Source organism: Scyliorhinus canicula, chromosome 20 (assembly GCF_902713615.1).
Source record: "Scyliorhinus canicula chromosome 20, sScyCan1.1, whole genome shotgun sequence".
Classification (NCBI taxonomy): Eukaryota; Metazoa; Chordata; class Chondrichthyes; order Carcharhiniformes; family Scyliorhinidae; genus Scyliorhinus; species Scyliorhinus canicula.
The window spans coordinates 19,113,516-19,132,304 of NC_052165.1; the positions used below are offsets into that span (position 1 = coordinate 19,113,516).

General features: G+C 49.4%; 1 protein-coding gene across 3 annotated transcripts in view; it reads left to right on the forward strand.

Annotated features, from left to right (window-relative positions):
- Window positions 1-18,789, forward strand: part of acss3 (acyl-CoA synthetase short chain family member 3) — a 105,731-nt gene that overhangs the window by 29,698 nt on the left and 57,244 nt on the right. For all 3 annotated transcript variants that reach the window (XM_038780018.1, XM_038780019.1, XM_038780020.1), the window contains exons 3-5: window positions 7,362-7,550; window positions 8,860-8,994; window positions 17,514-17,654. In XM_038780018.1, coding sequence (XP_038635946.1) covers window positions 7,362-7,550; window positions 8,860-8,994; window positions 17,514-17,654 — 465 coding nt within the window. The remainder of the gene's footprint in view (window positions 1-7,361; window positions 7,551-8,859; window positions 8,995-17,513; window positions 17,655-18,789) is intronic.

The following is an 18,789-nucleotide window of genomic DNA, read 5'->3' on the forward strand; positions in this document are numbered from 1 at the left end:
ACCCCTTGTCTGCTACAAACCAATCCGTCATCCTGGGGTAGTCCTTGAAGATACCGGGGACCTCCGAGCACTCCTGGATATAGCTGCCACGCACGCTCCCAGGGTAGCGAGCACACACATGCATGATTCTGAGGCAGTGGTCGCACAGGATCTGAACATTCAGGGAGTGGAACCCCTTCCAGTTAACAGAGATGTCCCAGTGCTCGCAGGGCGACATGCGTCCATCGATGGCCCCTGGACCTGGGCCATCCCGGTGATGGCAGCAAATCCTGCAGCCCGTCATCTTGGTGGGCCCGGATCGATTTTGAACGTGATATTGTCTGACGCTTGGGCATACAGAGCATCTGTTACCTTCCAAATTCACCTGTGGGTGTATGACTGCGAAATGCCACATAGGTCCCCGCTTGAGCACTGGAATGACCCGGTGGCGTAAAGGTTTGGGTTGCACTGAGCTTCACGGCCACCAGGATCAGGTGCCCCTCTTTTCCATGGGGTGCCGTGTCCATGAGGAGGTTGCACAGGTGGATCCTCAGAGGTGAAGCCCTGCTCTTTACTGTTTGATTGTTGGCAGCTGCCTTTATGGTGCTGACACTCCTGGAGTTCAGGTGCACTGTTCAGGCATCAAAGATGGCATGTTATCCAGTGCAGTCTACTAATCATCCTCTCAGACAGGGCACCTGTTCCTTCGAGGAGGCACTTGAGAGTTTAAGAGCGTGAAGTGCTCTCGCAAATAACAAGGCTGATCCCTCCTTTGAAATAGTCTTCAGCTGTGAAGCTGGAGGCTGCTCACAGTCCAAGAGGGTGAAATTGACTCTCAGGGGAGAAGCAGCAGCAGCTGAGCTGTGTCCTGGAGAGTTTAGTAGATCGACAGGCTGCAGCTGTGGTTGCTCCTATTAGAGGTGTCACAATATTTAAAGAGGGGTTGAAGGCCTCATAGAACAAAGCCACTCACCGCTCCCTGCTGCAGCCTGTCGGTCCACCAAACTCTGCAGGACACAGCTCTGCTGCTACTTCTGCTTCTCTCCTGAGAGTCAATTTCACCCCCTTTGACTGTGGGCAGCCTCCAGCTTCACATCTGAAGACTATTTCAAAGGAGGGATCAGCCTTGTTATTTGTGAGAGCACTTGTGCTCTTAAACTCTCAAGTGCCGCCTCGAAGGAACAGGGGTGAGCCCGGACCTGGACCCCTCCAGTTCTCCAAGCAGCCCCAACCCCCCTGATAGGCTCCCCGCCCTGAGCACTGGGGCCGCAGCTCCGGTGCCCTTGAGCTGCATGCCGGTAAATGGAAATGGTTACTCACCTCCTCACTTACCCTCAGCAGCTATTCCTTTGAAAAGGAATACGAAGCGATGCCCCTGTGATCTCCCGCTGGGGAGTCGGGTAACTCCCTGGAGGATGTTGTATTCAACTTCAGTCTCTCCAATGAGATTGAAATGAATGCAAATCAGGCTTAACGACCTTCCTTCCTTTGGGCGAGATCTGGAACTCTCCATCAGGAGAGGGCCGGGTGAATCGATTTCGGACTTTTCCACTATTCACCTGGCGTTCCTGGATCAGCGTCGGGTGCAAAATGGTGGTTGAATCATGCCCATAAAGTCAAATACGAGTGTCGGTGGTATTTAACAGAGCAGCAGATTCATCTTTTGCAATGTAAATTATTAGATGTTCCATCTCCATCATTAAATGTATTAAACTTGCACTTAAAAAATACATATACTTCCTCTTTGTGAGTGTATATATTTTGGTCGACATGTGGAATCACTTGGCTTCTATCGGTGTGATGTGGAAGGATGTTAATTCATGATTAACAAGGGGGTGAAATGTTTTGGGGGTTAGGTAGGAATGTGGAGCTGAGGTTGCAATCAGATCAGACAAGATCTTCTTGAATGGTGGAGCAGGTTCGAAGGGCCGAGTGGCCTACTTCTCCTAATTCATATGTTTGCACATATGTATGTCATTCATACAAGCTAAATGGTAAAGAAAGAACAGTCTTATCTCTCCTGGAAGCTGTTTGTAAATAGTCCTGCAGCATATGGCATAGCTTATTTACTGCATGGGCAGTGAAGTCTCCTGTGTCTCCTGTGTCATACGCAGTTAGCTGTGAATGCCCTCTAAACATATGTTCTTCTTGACTATTGTGAACATATGTCCTGAGGTGTTTCAGCCTCTGATTTGTGCCAAGCTTGTCCGATTTGTTACGACACCCTGGACAAGAGCGGGATCAGTTCCAGCCCCACCTTCCTGGAGTCACAACACAAATAAATTAACCAAAGATTCTTATAAAAATACCAGAAGTCTTTGACTGTTAGCTGTACAATAATTACAGTCACCAAGTTTGTAAGTTGAAAGACAATTATTATTTACACCAAGAACTATCATGAAATATGCACAAATGCAACTGGATAGCAATAAACTAATACCTACTACCCCTTTAGCTGTCCCACCCTCTAACCAAGCACAAGGCAGAAAAACACGGGGGGGGGGGGGCAGGGGGAAGGGATGGAAAATAATAAGGAATGAAAGTCAAAAGATAAGAGTCTTTGCTTTGGATGCTTAGGACAGTGGTTCCTTAGCACACTTACTTCACTGCATGCTTTCAGACTAGAGTCTCTGGTTTGCAGCCACTAATCGTCTCCTGAGCAGAGTCCTTTCAGGGGCGTCGCAGTTTAGAAAACATATAGTACTCACTGGCAGCAAGCTTTCTGGAGAGACACTTCTCATTAATTTGGGCATTCAGCTCGAGATTCACATTCAGGCCCCTATCTTTCCTTAAGAGAGAATTGTTCGGTTCTGCCTTTTGCCTTTTTCGGAGAGAGCTGGTCGGTTCTGGACTCTGCCTGTAAACGGATTCATCCAGGCTCTCTACCAGTTCAGAAGCACAGCCTTTCTGTAGAAAGCTGAGAGGAGAGGATGGCAGGACCTTCCCTGGGGCCGTCCAGAGCAAAACTGCAACCAAACTCCATCCTTGGAGCTCTGAGAAACATTCCGATGGGATCAGATCCAATCGCCACCTGTTTCCTGGCAGAGCACAGCCTTTTGGACCAATTCATTGGCCACCAGCAAAATCAAACAAACGAGTCCCAGTCAATCTCTGTCATTGGTGCCGGTCAGTGCACAACTCCAGTATGAACCAGAACAGACGAGCACAGTGTCCTCTGCTTGAATTAAAGGCACAGGGCACTTGCCTTAAAGACACATGTCCATTCACCATCCATGAATCAAAAATGTAACGGCAAAAAGCTAAAAGGGGAAAGCAAGGAACAAACATGAAGGACCCTTACAGATTCTTGTAGCATTATGAAGACAGTCAAAATGATTCCCGTCCTTCCTACTTTGTTAATTATGACTCTTAACTGAGGCCGGAATTCTCCAGCCATTCGCTGGCGACGGGATTCTCTGGTCTCACCGGCAGCGCACCCCCGCCTGTGGGTTTCCCGCCGGCGGCTTCGATGGCAATTCCCATTAGCAGGAGCTGGGAATCCCTCCGGAGCTGGGGAATCGCGCAACCAGCGAATGGGGCGCTGCCTCCTGCCGCCGAGAAACACGCACTGGGAGGCTGGAGAATCCCACCCAGAAATTACCAGGAGTCCAGGAAGTGCACATTTCAGCTGAAGGCTTCCCCAAAGAGGGAAAATGGTAGAGAAAAATAAACACATGCCCAAGAAATGATCACTGAAAAAGGAAAAAGAAGTCTTCAGTACTCAATAAAATCACATCAATATTGCTTTGAGAGAGATTTGACCAGGTGTGTTTTACTGACATGCACCCATCTTATAATGGAGATTAGTTGCAGGGTAAGGAAATCCATGGCATGTGTGACATCCTGAAGTTTAGTGCACAGCCTTATTTCCATTTAAATAGGGTTTGTGAATGCCTGTGGTTCACGCCTGACTTAGCCCCACACTCGAGTAGAAATGCAGTGGAAAACTGGACAGAATGTGAAGTGTGAGGTTTCCTGATTTGTGACGGCTACTAATGAGGATTGTAAACTACCAGCAGAGCCTTGACTAAGAATAATTGGCTCGAACCTAACCAGCACGGCAGTCCGTGAGGGCAGCAGGGTAGCATTGTGGATAGCACAATTGCTTCACAGCTCCAGGGTCCCAGGTTCGATTCCGGCTTGGGTCACTGTCTGTGCGGAGTCTGCACATCCTCCCTGTGTGTGCGTGGGTTTCCTCCAGGTGCTCCGGTTTCCTCCCACATTCCAAAGATGTGCAGGTTAGGTGGATTGGCCGTGATAAATTGCCCTTAGTGTCCAAAATTGCCCTTAGTGTTGGGTGGGGTTACTGGGTTATGGGGATAGGGTGGAGGTGTTGATCTTGGGTAGGGTGCTCTTTCCAGGAGCCGGTGCAGACTCGATGGGCTGAATGGCTTGTTGCACAGCTGTTAGGCATTTGTCCTTTACATAAAAATTACAAATTTGTGGAATCTCAAACTCTACCTCCATCAGCAGTTTATTCCAATCCATTTTTAGTGTTGCTATAATGTAGAGAAAAAGTAATTTTAAATGTGAAATGCTTTAAAACCAAATGGAGCGCTGGCAGCTTTTTCAGGTATTGTAAAAGGCCATGTGCGAAGTTTTATGGTTCCTCCCACGGGCATGATCTTCCAATCCCATCGAAGTCGATGCATGTTTGAATGGCTCGTTGTATTTTCCTGCCCCGCCCACACAGTGATGGGACTGTACATAGAACATAGAACGATACAGCGCAGTACAGGCCCTTCGGCCCACGATGTTGCACCGACATGGGAAGTCAAAAACTAAAGGCCATCTAACCTACACTATGCCATTATCATCCATATGCTTATCCAATAAACTTTTAAATGCCCTCAATGTTGACGAGGTCACTACTGTTGCAGGTAGGGCATTCCACGGCCTCACCACTCTTTGCGTAAAAAAAACCTACCTCTGACGTCTGTCCTATATCTATTACCCCTCAATCTAAGGCTATGTCCCCTCGTGCTAGCCACCTCCATCCGCGGGAGAAGGCTCTCACTGTCCACCCTATCTAACCCTCTGATCATTTTGTATGCCTCTATTAAGTCACCTCTTAACCTTCTTCTCTCTAACGAGAACAACCTCAAGTCCATCAGCCTTTCCTAAAACTCCAGCACATATTATGTCCCTTTCGCCACCTTCCAAGTCAAAAAATGTACAAAGAATCTGTCATATCCCGGGGGTCACCATTGATAAGAGACTGAACTGGGCTAGTCATACAAATGTTCTGACTCCCAAGAGCAGGCCAGAAGCGAGGAATCCTGCAGCGAGTAACTCGCCTCCTGACTCCCCAAAGCCTGTCCACCATCTCCAAGGCACAAGTCAGGAGTGTGATGGAATACTCTCCCCTTGCCTGGATGACTGCATCTCCAGCAACACCAGTTTGACATCATTGAGGACAAAGCAGCCCGCTTGATTGGCACCCCATCTACAAACATTTGTTCCCTCCACCACTGATGCACAGTGGCAGCCGTGTGTACCATCTGCAGGATACACTGTAGGAACCTACCAAACTTCCTCAGACAGAACCTCCTAAAAGCGTGACTGCTATTTAGAAGGACAAGGGCAGCAAAGAAATAGGGGTACCGCCACTTTGACGTTCCCCTCCAAGTCACTCGCCATCCTATATATACAAATATACATGTTTATCTTTTTATAAATTTGGAGTACCAATTCATTTTTTTCCAAACAAGGGGCAATTTAGCGTGGCCAATCCACCTTCCCTTCACATTTTTGGGTTGTGGGGGCGAAACCCATGCAAACACAGGGAGAATGTGCAAACTCCACACGGACAGTGGCCCAGAGCCGGGATCGAACCTGGGATCGCGGTGTCGTGAGGCAGCAGAGCTAACCACTGCGCCATCGTGCTGCCCCTATCCTGAAATATATTGCTGTTACTTCACTGTTGCTGGGTCAAAACCCTGGAATAGCCTCCCACAAAGCACAGTCCAATGATGTGCAGGTTAGGTGGATTTGCCATGTTAAATTGTCCCTTAGTTGGGTTGGGTTCCGGGGATGGGGTGGAAGTCTGGCCTCAAGTGGGGGGTGTTCTTTCCAAAGGCCGGTGCGTACTGATGTGCCGAATGGCCTCTTTCACTGTAAATTGATATGTTTTGTAGCTGTTCAAGAAAGCTGCTCCACCTTCATCTACTCAAAGGCCATTATGGATGGGCATCAAATGCTGGCCTGGATGGTGCCACCCACATCCCAAGAACAAAAAAAAAATCACCTTTTGGTATAAGTCAATATTGCAACAATTCCATAGATCCTGTGGGTAGGGTGTTGACTCAGATGCAAATCACCCATGCTTTTGTTACTCTCAGACTTAATTGACCAAAACAGTCCCACCCTTTCATCTTCCATTCTCCAGACACTTAAGCTTATCCAAAACTCTGTGTTCTACCTCTTGGTGAGTGCATTGGTTGCCTGCCCCTTGTCCTGTCTCTGCTAAACTAAGAACTGGACCGATTTGGGGCAGGTGGAGTTCCTGTTTCGGACTAACTGAACAATCACACTTATTTTTCAGGTGAAAGCTCCCCTCATGTCTCCAGATCCCACTTTGCAGCATCTAATTGTAAAATATTACAGTTAGAAGGTTAATTGCAACATGGAGACAAGACTGTTCAGGCCAACAAATCTGTGCTTGTGCTCCACACGTGCCTCATTCCACTCCTTTTCATCTAAGCCAATCAGCCTTTGTTTCTATCATTTTTACTTCCATTTGCTTATCTAGTTTCTTCTTGAATGTATCTATGTACTCGCCTCAGCTACTCCCTCTGGTCGCGAGGAATGTTTAAATTGCAATTTTCTTTCATGGAATCTTAATATGTGAAATGAATTGAAAAGTACAAGTAAATTGCGTAACGTTATTCCCCCAACACAATCAGGCTTTTGTTTGTCAGGGATAAGCATTCTTCAGGAGAGTATAATGTCTGTTTTGATACCAGTGGGATGAAGCTCTGACACAATGAATCAGAGAGTAGGATTGAACTGGGATTAATCTCCTTGCCGACTGTGCTTTGAGCTGTAATTTTAAACTGTAAATTCCTCATTTGAAAAATACACGTGTGCCCTTCATTCATCCAAGGGGATCATTTAAAGATTTGCAGGATTTACTGCCCCAAACAGGAAAACCTAATGAAATGGTATCCAGTTGCAAATAAATTAAACACACCTACTTGTTCAGTTTTGTATGTTTCACCGAGGTATGAACGCTGAGTGTGATTTGATTGATGCTGTACTGGAAATGGTTGGAATAAACATTTAATGGTGTTTTCTTCCAGCAACACAACTTCCATTTTATTCTGAAAGTTATAGTTGGTACTCTGTTTTTAAAACCTCTCCATGTTTTTGAAATACTGTAGGTTTCACGGTTGGCTGCTGTCTTCGTCAAGCATGGTGTCAAGAAGGGTGATCGTATTGCCATTTATATGCCAATGATCCCACAAGCAATATACACAATGTTGGCTTGTGCTAGAATTGGAGCCATACACAGTTTGATATTTGGTGGCTTCGCATCAAAGGAGCTCTCTACCCGCATTAACCATGCAAAGGTAAAATTAGTAACGATTGATGAAAATATAGGGTGGGATTTTCTGACCCCGTCCCATGACGTGTTTTGCGGCGGCGAACCGACTCTCCACTGGCCTCCAGTGGGATCTTGCAGCCCCGCTGATGTCCACGGCGGTTTGTGTAGCTCACCTGTCCCGTCGCCGGGGACACCGCCACGGGGTTGGGAGGGGGAGTGGGGCGGTGGGGGACGGGGGGCTGTTTGCTGGGACCAGAAGCTCCTGCTGGCAGTAAGGACTGGAAAATCCTACCCATCATGTGGGACATCAAGATTCCACCCCGTGTAACCAAATTGTGGACTCAAAATCTGGGCCACAATTTGGAACTAAATTCTGATGACAGCTGTAGTGTTATGTTAACATTTGTTCGCCAGATTACGAGAAAAGCCAATCCATTTGGATGGGGAGCACAGTAAGGGATTGAATTGTAAATTATGTTATCATAGTGCCTGATAGGTCAGTATTATTACTTGTAGTGTCCATCCGTACTTTAGTCCAGGGGTGGGCAAACTACGGCTCGCGGGCCGCATGCGGCCCGCCAAAGGTCTTTATGTGGCCCACCAAGATCAAGTCATTAAAAAAAAAATGAAGGTTAATGGTGGGGGCTGTTGGGTTACTGGTATAGGGTGGATACGTTGACTTGAGTAGGGGTGATCATTGCTCGGCACAACGTGTTTCATGTGAAGTTTCTACTTTAAAATATTAATTAATAAAAATGAATTGCTTTTTTTTCTTTAAACTGAGTTACTTTGTTTTTCAAATAAATGTGTTTCATGTAAAGTTTCTACTTTAAAATATTAATTAATAAAAATTAATTGCTTTTTTTTTCTTTAAAAACCTTTTATTTTGGCTATTTTAAATATTAATTATTTTACTTAATATACTATGTGGCCCTTTAAAATTGTGAATTTCTGAATGTGGCCCTTGCACAGAAAAGTTTGCCCCACCCCTGCTTTAGTCCTTTTCGTTTTGGGTGGCACAGTGGTTAGCACAGCTGCCTCACAGCTCCAGGGACCGGGGTTCAATTCCGGCCTCTTGGGGAGGTCTCCCAGACGATCGGGGCCCCTGGGTGGTTGGACTCTGGGTAGGGTGGTACCCTAGCACCCCTGATGCCTCTAGGTTGCCCAGGTGACACTGCCAGGGTGCCCTGGTAGCAGCACTGGGGTGCAGAGATCGGGGCGCCTTGCCAGGAAACACCCGGCTAAATGTGCTCAACACGGGACTCTGTTTCATTTTAGTTCATTCCCGTCCTTTGCTTATCATTCCTTGAATTGCGTCTTGATTTATTTTCCAGCCGAAGCTGATTGTGACGTCGTCATTTGGAATTGAGCCGGGGAGAAGGGTTGAGTATATCCCGTTGCTGGAAAAAGCTTTGGAGCATGCTCAGCACAGGCCAGATAAAGTAATAATTTACAATCGACATAACATGGTGAGTATCAAATTCAAACTGCTGACATTTTGACATAAGACTCACACCTTTGTGAACAAATATTTGGTCACTCCTGTTAACGGCTTCTCCTCACCATCCGGGATTTTGACATTTCTGCGAAGCACCTTCAAGGCCGTTTTCTGTCGTACAAGAATTCCAGCTGCTGTCTTGCAAATGCCCCCACACACCTTTCCAAAGCTGAATCGAAGAGTGGGTCAGAGTCTGACAAATTATTTCTCCCAAATCACAAAATTGCTTTTTTGTGTCCTTGATCCTTTCCGGGGATGTGGGTGTTTCTGGCAAGGCCTGCATTTGTTGCCCATCCTGAATCACCTGCGAAATAAGTGGGTTGCTAGGCCATTTCAGAGGAAGGAGTCAGTGACATTGTGGTCGGTCTGGGGTCAGCTGTAGGCCAGAACAGGTAAGGATGACTGATTTCCTCCCCTCGAGGGAGTGAGTGAAGCAAATGTATTTTTACTCCAATCAGTGATGGTTTTGTGGTCACCGTTACTGAGACAAACTTTCAATTCCATAGGCCGTATTCTCCGCTCCTGATAAAAGTCGGGATGACCGTCGTGAAATCGGCCGAGGTTCACGACGGCCTCGGGGCCCGCTCCCCGCACCTAATTCACCCCCACCCGGGGGGTAGGGAGTGGGCCTCCGTCTTTCCCGGCCGCGACCTCGTCGCACTGGAAATGACGCACAAAACGGAGCATTTGTGAGGTCATCCGCGCATGCGTGAGTTGCCGGTTCCAAACCGCGCATGTGCGGATGACTTCATCGCGCAGACGGCGCGAACAGCACATGCGCGGTGGCCGTCTTTCTCCTCAGCCGCTCGGCAAGACGTGGCGGCTTGATCTTGCCGGGCGGTGGAGGGGAAAGAGTGCGTCCGTTTTGGACGCTGGCCCGACGATCGGTGGGCACCGATCGCGACCTGTCCCCTCCCGAGCACAGTCATGGTGCTGTCGTGCCAATCGAGCCCCTAGATGCCCCAAACGGGCATCTGGCGCCCGTTTCACGAATGTAGCGACCAGGTGTGTTTGCTGCTGTGGTGAAACGGGCGTGAAGGGCCGGCCGCTCGGCCTATCGGGCTCGGAGAATCTCCGTTTGTCGTGAAAAACGGCGAGCGCCGATTTTTCTGAGGGGGGGGGGGGGGGAGAGAATCGCTGGGGGCGCCAGGGGTCGTGAAAAATGTCGGGAGGCCCTCCCACAATTCTGCCACGCCACATGGGGAGTGGAGAATTCCGCCCCATATTTTTTGGAATTGAATTTAAATTCTGCCAGCTTCCGTAGTGGTGTAGCGACATGTCCGCTACACCACCCTAATAAGGATATGGGGGAGGTAACACCGGGTCCAAAAAAAAGAAACATAGTTTTATTGACAATGCGAGATATACAGTACCTGGTAACTCCCTAGTGGGTTCCTGCTGTGGTGGGTACCTTACTTTAATAGGGATCCCCCACTTCTAGCGGAGGAGCTCATACTCCCCAAGGACGACGGGGAAGATAATCATTTCCACCCCATAGGTCCCCGCTTGGAATTACAACCACTATCTGCCCATTTGTTGCTGCAGCTAATTCCAGACAGGATCGAACTTGGTGGGCAGGGGGTCCTGGCGGGACGGAGTGGCTAGGCCGGCACTGGAGTGGTTTGCGCCCCGCCAGCTGGCGTGGAAGGCCTTTGGCGCCACGCCAGTCGGGGCCGAAAGGACGCCGCTGGCCGGCATGGGTCCGCGCATGCGCGGGAGCGTCAGTGGCAGCTGACGTCATCACCACAGCATCGCGGAGGCTGACCTGGCCAACGCATAGGAAAAGAGTGTCCTCCTGGTACAGGCCCGCCCGCGGATTGATGGGCCCCAATTGGGGGCCAGGCCACCGTGGCGGCACCCCCCCAGGGGCCAGATCCCCCCCCCCCCCCCCCCCCCCCCCCGGAGCCCGCTAGGTCCCGCCAGTAAGGGATCTAGTCTAATTTACGCCGGTGGGACTGGCAAAGAACCAGCGGGACTTCAGCCCATCGTGGGCCGGAGAATCGCCTGGGAAGGGGGGGGGGGGGGGGGGGGGGGGTGGTCGCTGCGAGCGGCCGCCGAACGGCGCGGCACAATTCCCGCCCGCCCCCGAATCTCCGGTGCCAGAGAATTCGGCGGCTGGCGGGGCTGGATTCACGCTGCCCCCGGCGATTCTCCGACCCGACGGGGGGGGGGGGGGGGGGTCGGAGAATCCCGCCCGGTATTTTTTCTGGCTTGTGTGGCTCAGTTGCATGTTGGATCATTTGGGGATTATGAAATTTATATTTTTTGTATGACATTTCATTCCGAAATTCTCACTTGAACATTAATGAGACGATAATTTAACACCATGTACTTCCCTCTCAATGACCCAATCTGGAGTCCAATCGAAGCTGAAGAGACGGTGAGCTTTTCCCAGGGCAGGAGTTTTCAGCTCCGCCCGTCACCTGGATCATCCGGTCTTGCTGAAAGTGGAAGGGTTTTTGGCAGGGCTGCCGAATCTCCCACGGTGGGTCCCGCACACTGCGGACTAGAAAATCCTGCCATTAGTCAAAAATAAATTAATTTATGCAATCTATGTGAGTATGTGTTAATTCACATCACAAAACTGTGTATCTGTATGCAAATTGATATTCGAGTTATTGCGTGAAATGATTTGAAAGGTTGTGATGGTGTGATAAAGTGCTAAATCAATGCATTTTATAGAACATAGAACAGTATAGCACAGAACAAGCCCTTCGGCCCTCGATGTTGTGCCGAGCATTGTCCGAAACCAAGATCAATCTATCCTACTCCCTGTCATTCTGGTGTGCTCCATGTGCCTATCCAATAACCGCTTGAAAGTTCCTAAAGTGTCCGACTCCACTATCACAGCAGGCAGTCCATTCCACACACTAACTACTCTCTGTAAAGAACCTACCTCAGACATCCTTCCTATATCTCCCACCCTGAACCTTATAGTTAAGCCCCCTTGTAACAGCTACATCCACCCGAGGAAATAGTCTCTGAACGTCCACTGTATCTATCCCCCTCGTCATCTTATAAACCTCTATTAAGTCGCCTCTCATCCTCCTCCGCTCCAAAGAGAAAAGGCCTAGCTCCCTCAGCCATTCCTCATAAGACCTATCCTGCAATAACCTTCCTATAATGAGGTGACCAGAACTGCACACAATACTCCAAATGTGGTCATTCAGAGATCTGTGGACATGAACCCCAAGATCTCTCTGTTCCTCCACATTCCTCAAAACCCTGCCATTGACCCTGTAATCCGCATTCAAATTTTTTCTACCGAAATGAATCCCCTCGCACTTATCAGGGTTAAACTACTTCTGCCATTTTTCGGCCCAGCTCTGCATCCTAGCAATGTCTCTTTGCAGCCTACAACAGCCCTCCACCTCAACCAATACTCCACCAATGTTGGTGTCATCAGCAAATTTACTGACCCACCATCCAGCACCCTCCCTCAAGTCATTGAAAAAATCACAAATAGCAGAGGACCCAGCACTGTGGTACACCGCTGGTAACTGGTCTCCAGTCTGAACATTTTCCATCCACCACCACCCTCTGTCTTCTATGTGATAGCCAGTTACCTCTATCCCACACCTCGGGCGGCATTCTCCCCTACCCGGCGTGACGGAGGGTCCCGGAGTAGGGGAGTGGCGCCAACCACTCAGGGGTCGCGCCTCCCCAAAGGTGGGGAATTCTCCCCACCTTTGGGGGCCAGCCCCACGCCGGAGCGGTTAGCACCAGAAGACTGGCGCAAAAAACCGGCGCCCCCGCTGGCCGAAAGGCTTTCGCCGGTCCGCGCATGCGCTGGCAGTGACGTTAGCGGCAGCTGGCCGCTGACGTCACTGCTGGCCGCTGACGCCACTGCCGGCGCATGCGCGATGCGGGGTTCTCTTCCGCTTCCGCCATGGCGGAGGCTGTGGCGGCCGCGGAAGGAGAAAGTGCAGCCAGGGCACTAGCCTGCAGTCTGAGTGGGGGGCCCCGATCGCGGGCCAGGCCACCGTGGGGGCACCCCCCGGGGTTCGATCGCCCCCCCGCCCCCCCGGGGCCCGCTCGCGCCGCTGAGCCCGCCGTTCCAGAGGTGGTTTAAACTTCGGCGGCGGGAGTGGCCTCCCAGCGGCGGGACTTCGGCCCATACGGGCCGGAGAATCACCGCAGGGGCCTCTCCGATCGGCGGGGCGAGTTCCTGCCCCCGCCACTTCCCGGGTGGAGGAGAATCTCTGCCACGGCGGGGGCGGGATTTTAGGCGCCCCCAGGCGATTCTCGGACCCTGCGTGGGGTTGGAGAATTTTGCTCCTCCTTACTTTCTTCATGAGCCGACCATGGGGAACCTGATCAAATGCCTTACTAAAATCCATGTGTATGACATCAACCGCTCTACCTTCATCTACACACTTAGTTACCTCCTCAAAGAATTCAATCAAATTTGTGAGGCAAGACTTACCCTTCGCGAATCCGTGTTGACTATCCCGGATTAAGCTGCATCTAGAATAGATGGCATTGAGGTGCGTAGGGAAGAAGTGTTGGCAATTCTGGACAAGGTGAAAATAGATAAGTCCCCAGGGCCGGATGGGATTTATCCTAGGATTCTCTGGGAAGCCAGGGAAGAGATTGCTGAGCCTTTGGCTTTGATTTTTAGGTCATCATTGGCTACAGGAATAGTGCCAGAGGACTGGAGGATAGCAAATGTGGTCCCTTTGTTCAAGAATGGGAGTAGAGATAACCCCGGTAACTATAGGCCGGTGAGCCTAACGTCTGTGGTGGGTAAAGTCTTGGAGAGGATTATAAAAGATACGATTTATAATCATCTAGATAGGAATAATATGATTAGGGACAGTCAGCATGGTTTTGTGAAGGGTAGGTCATGCCTCACAAACCTTATCGAGTTCTTTGAGAAGGTGACTGAACACGTAGACGAGGGTAGAGCAGTTGATGTGGTGTATATGGATTTCAGTAAAGCGTTTGATAAGGTTCCCCACGGTCGGCTATTGCAGAAAATACGAAGGCTGGGGATTGAGGGTGATTTAGAGATGTGGATCAGAAATTGGCTAGTTGAAAGAAGACAGAGAGTGGTAGTTGATGGGAAATGTTCAGAATGGAGTTCAGTTACGAGTGGCGTACCACAAGGATCTGTTCTGGGGCCGTTGCTGTTTGTCATTTTTATAAATGACCTAGAGGAGGGCGCAGAAGGATGGGTGAGTAAATTTGCAGACGACACTAAAGTCGGTGGAGTTGTAGACAGTGCGGAAGGATGTTGCAGGTTACAGAGGGACATAGATAAGCTGCAGAGCTGGGCTGAGAGGTGGCAAATGGAGTTTAATGTGGAGAAGTGTGAGGTGATTCACTTTGGAAAGAATAACAGAAATGTGGAATATTTGGCTAATGGTAAAATTCTTGGCAGTGTGGATGAGCAGAGGGATCTCGGTGTCCATGTACATAGATCCCTGAAAGTTGCCACCCAGGTTGATAGGGTTGTGAAGAAGGCCTATGGTGTGTTGGCCTTTATTGGTAGAGGGATTGAGTTCCGGAGCCATGAGATCATGTTGCAGTTGTACAAAACTCTAGTACGGCCGCATTTGGAGTATTGCGTACAGTTCTGGTCGCCTCATTATAGGAAGGACGTGGAAGCTTTGGAACGGGTGCAGAGGAGATTTACCAGGATGTTGCCTGGTATGGAGGGAAAATCTTATGAGGAAAGGCTGATGGACTTGAGGTTGTTTTCGTTAGAGAGAAGAAGGTTAAGAGGTGACTTAATAGAGGCATACAAAATGATCAGAGGGTTAGATAGGGTGGACAGCGAGAGCCTTCTCCCGCGGATGGAGGTGGCTAGCACGAGGGGACATAGCCTTAAATTGAGGGGTAATAGATATAGGACAGAGGTCAGAGGTGGGTTTTTTACGCAAAGAGTGGTGAGGCCGTGGAATGCCCTACCTGCAACAGTAGTGAACTCGCCAACATTGAGGGCATTTAAAAATTTATTGGATAAGCATATGGATGATAAGGGCATAGTGTAGGTTAGATGGCCTTTAGTTTTTTTTTCCATGTCGGTGCAACATCGAGGGCCGAAGGGCCTGTACTGCGCTGTATCGTTCTATGTTCTATGTTCTATGTTTCCAAATGGTCATAAATCCTATCCTTCAGGACCTTTTCCATTAACTTACCGACCACCGAAGTAAGACAAACTGGCCTATAATTACCAGGGTCATTCCTATTCCCTTTCTTGGAAAGAGGAACAACATTTGCCACTCTCCAGTCCTCTGGCACTATCCCCGTGGACAGTGAGGACCCAAAGGCTCTGCAATCTCATCCCTTGCCTCCCAAAGAATCCTTGAATATATCCCATCTGGCCCAGGGGACGTGTCGACCCTCAGGTTTTTCAAAATTGCTAATACATCCTTCCTCAGAACATCTACCTCCTCCAGCCTACCCGCCTGTATCACACTCTCATCCTCAGAAACATGGCCCCTCTCCTTGGTGAACACTGAAGAAAAGTATTCATTCAACGCCTCTCCTATTTCTTCTGACTCCATGCACAAGTTCTCATTACTGTCCTTGACCGGCCCTACCCTCACCCTTGTCATTCTTTTATTTCTCACATAAAAGTAAAAAGTCTTGGGGTTTTCCTTGATCTGACCCACCAAGGACTTCTCATGCCTCCTCCTAGCTCTCCTAAGCCCTTTTTTTTTTAGCTCATTCCTTGCTACCTTGTAACCCTCAAGCGACCCAACTGAACCTTGTTTTCTCATCCTTACATACTCTTCCTTTTTCCTCTTGACAAGACATTCAACCTCTCTTCTGAACCATGGTTCCCTCACACGGCCATTTCCTCCCTGCCTGACAGGGACATACCTATCAAGGACACGCAGTATTTGTTCCTTGAACAAGCTCCACTTTTCATTTGTGCCTTTCCCTGACAGTTTCCCATCTTATGCTCCCTAATTCTTGCCTAATCGCATCATAATTACCCCTCCCCCAATTATAAACCTTGCCCTGCCGTATGGCCCTATCCCTCTCCATTCGATCATGGCTGATATAGCTCCGAAAGCTAGTGATTCAAAAAAAACCTGATAGACTCCTACCTGCCGCTGCAAGACCTCCCACTGTGCCCACCCCGTTCAACGCCGGCATCTCCATATTGTACTATAGAAGAACCACTATTTTCTAGGTTTGTGCCCTACTCTCCCCAAGCTGCTGTCATTTAAGCATTTAAGAGGTACAATCCTGATGCCATTTTTCTTCGGCAAGCTCACACTATGCTAAATGGATGCCCATTTATCACTAGAAACATTTACTCTCTCCACCACTGGTGTAAGGGCCCTTACTGTTGATCCCCTTATTTTCTATTTCTTTTACTCATCATTATCATTTTTTGGCCAATAGATCATTTTGGTTTTTTTTACATTAGCAAACTCATTTGGAGAAGGTGGGCGAAATTCTCCCCTACCCGGCGGGGGGGGGGGGGGGTCCCAGCGTAGCGGAGTGGCACCAACCACTCTGGTGTCGGGCCTCCCCAAAGGTGCGGAACTCTCCGCACCTTTAGGGGCCAAGCCCTCACATTGAGGGGCTAGGCCCGCGCCGGAGCGGTTGGCACCACACCGACTGGCGCCCAAACCGGCAACAACGGCCTTTGACGCCCACCACCCGGCGCCGGGGCTGGCCGAAAGGCCTTCGCCGGTTAGCGCATGCGCCGGTGTGTCAGCTGCCGCTGACGTTACCACCGGCGCATGTGCGCTGGGGGATTCTCTTCCGCCTCCGCCATGGTGGAGGCCGTGGTGGCGGCGGAATAAAACGAGTGCCCTGCACGGCACTGGCCCACCCGCCGATCGATGGGCCCCGATCGCGGGCCTGGCCACCGTGGGGGCACCCCCGGGGTCTGATAGCCCCGCGCCCCCCCCAGGACCCCGGAGGCCCACTCGCGTTCCCGCCGACACAGGTGGTTCAAACCACGGCGGCGGGAGAGGCCTCTCAGCGGCGGGACTTTGACCCATCCGGGCCGGAGAATAACGGCAGCACAGAAACCCGTAGCCTCCCGCCGGCCCCCGCCATTCTCCGAGGCGGGCGGCGGGATTGGAGGCACGCCGACTGTTTGCGGGTGGGAGAATTCAGGACATGGCAGGGGAGGGATTCTTGGCGGCCCCGGGCGATTCTCCAACCCTGCTGGGGGTTGGAGAATTTCGCCCGGTATTTGTTGACTTGTATGGAACATTAACTGTGGTGCTATAATTTTCTGAGGTTGGAGTTGGGTAGATCGGAGATTCAACCCTGGTTCTGACAACCCCCCCCCCCCCCCCGGCCCCACACAATAGTTTCAGCATCTGGGACAATTGAGCTTCAAATGCATCAGGGAATATGGATTGTTATATGTGGACGGGTGAGTTCATGAACATTGCTCAAAATCATTATAATATAATTAATACAATTTGACATTTGTGAAAAACTCAGCCGTTCATTAAAAACCCTGCATTCACCCATGTATTTCTATTTGCAAACTTTTTAATGGTGTGACAGGAAAGAGTTCATTTGACATCTGGCCAAGAGTTGGATTGGGATGAAGAGGTTTCTGCTGCTCAGCATCACGACTGTGTCCCAGTGTCTTCAGACCATCCTTTGTATATCCTCTACACATCAGGGACAACAGGGACGCCAAAGGTAAAGAAACTGAATACTCCTGCCTTGGCTTGGGTTTCCCTGGTGAATGTTTCAACATCACAGGCGTGTAGTTACGGAGGGCGGAATTTCCCAGGGAGAGGCTTGCCGCAATAATCAGGCTGCGGCGCACCTATCCTGGCATCAAGGGCAACGCCAGTCAGAGGTCGGTAACTCTTCATTACTGCCGCTAGTTCATCTGCCAGTGGTCCAGGATCACTGAGGGACCCAGGCCAGAGATTGGTGATGCCTAGATGGGAGGGGGGAATCACAGAGTGGGGATCACTTGGAGGGAGAGTAGATGGCAGCAAGGACAGAAGGATGACTCCTATCCCGATGCTAGGCCTCTTGATCAGGCACTGGCTGCCTTTGAGTGAGCCACCTCCCCCAGGAGTCTGCAAGCAACCCCAATAGGTTTTGCTTTTCGGGCTTTTCACATGGTGAGTCCTCCATTCGCGAATGGGTGACTACCAACAGCATTGAATGAGGTCCTTGAGTGGGGCTGGATCAAATTCCAGCCAGTGTCACATGTGAGTTAATTTTTTAAAATGCTGATGATTTTCTGTTACGATTGTGCAAATGTATTTTCTAACTGTTTATAGGCTTGTGTATTTAATATGTATACAGGTTTAAAACTTTATCATTAATGTTGCCTGGAAGGGCAGCACGGTGGCACAGTGGTTAGCACTGCTGCCTCACAGCTGAAGTAAAAAAACTCACCGCTATAGTTAGAATTCCCCCTATACAAAAAGGGTCAATAAGACATTCTAAATGGTGAACAGGGAGTCTCACTACCTGACTCCTATGCAGACGTAGGTGGGTGCTAATCGGATCAATCTATATTTTCAAATTATTCCCTGGTATAACCCATATCTTCATAGAAGATTTTATCCACTTACCACTTAGTAGCCTGGGTCCCGCGTTGCTAAGTAAGTAAAGTAGACTTTGTAATAACCACTGTTTCAGGTTAAAACTTTAAGTTATTTTATTTTATTTTTTTCTTTTAAAAGATAAAATCACTGTCTTTACAGAAAAGTAAAAAGATCTTGCTTCTGGATTCTCCTGGTTGGTTGAAAAGACCTTCAGGTCTACCTTGACAATGTTTCTTCTTTAGTTTTTGTTTTTTTCCGGATAGATT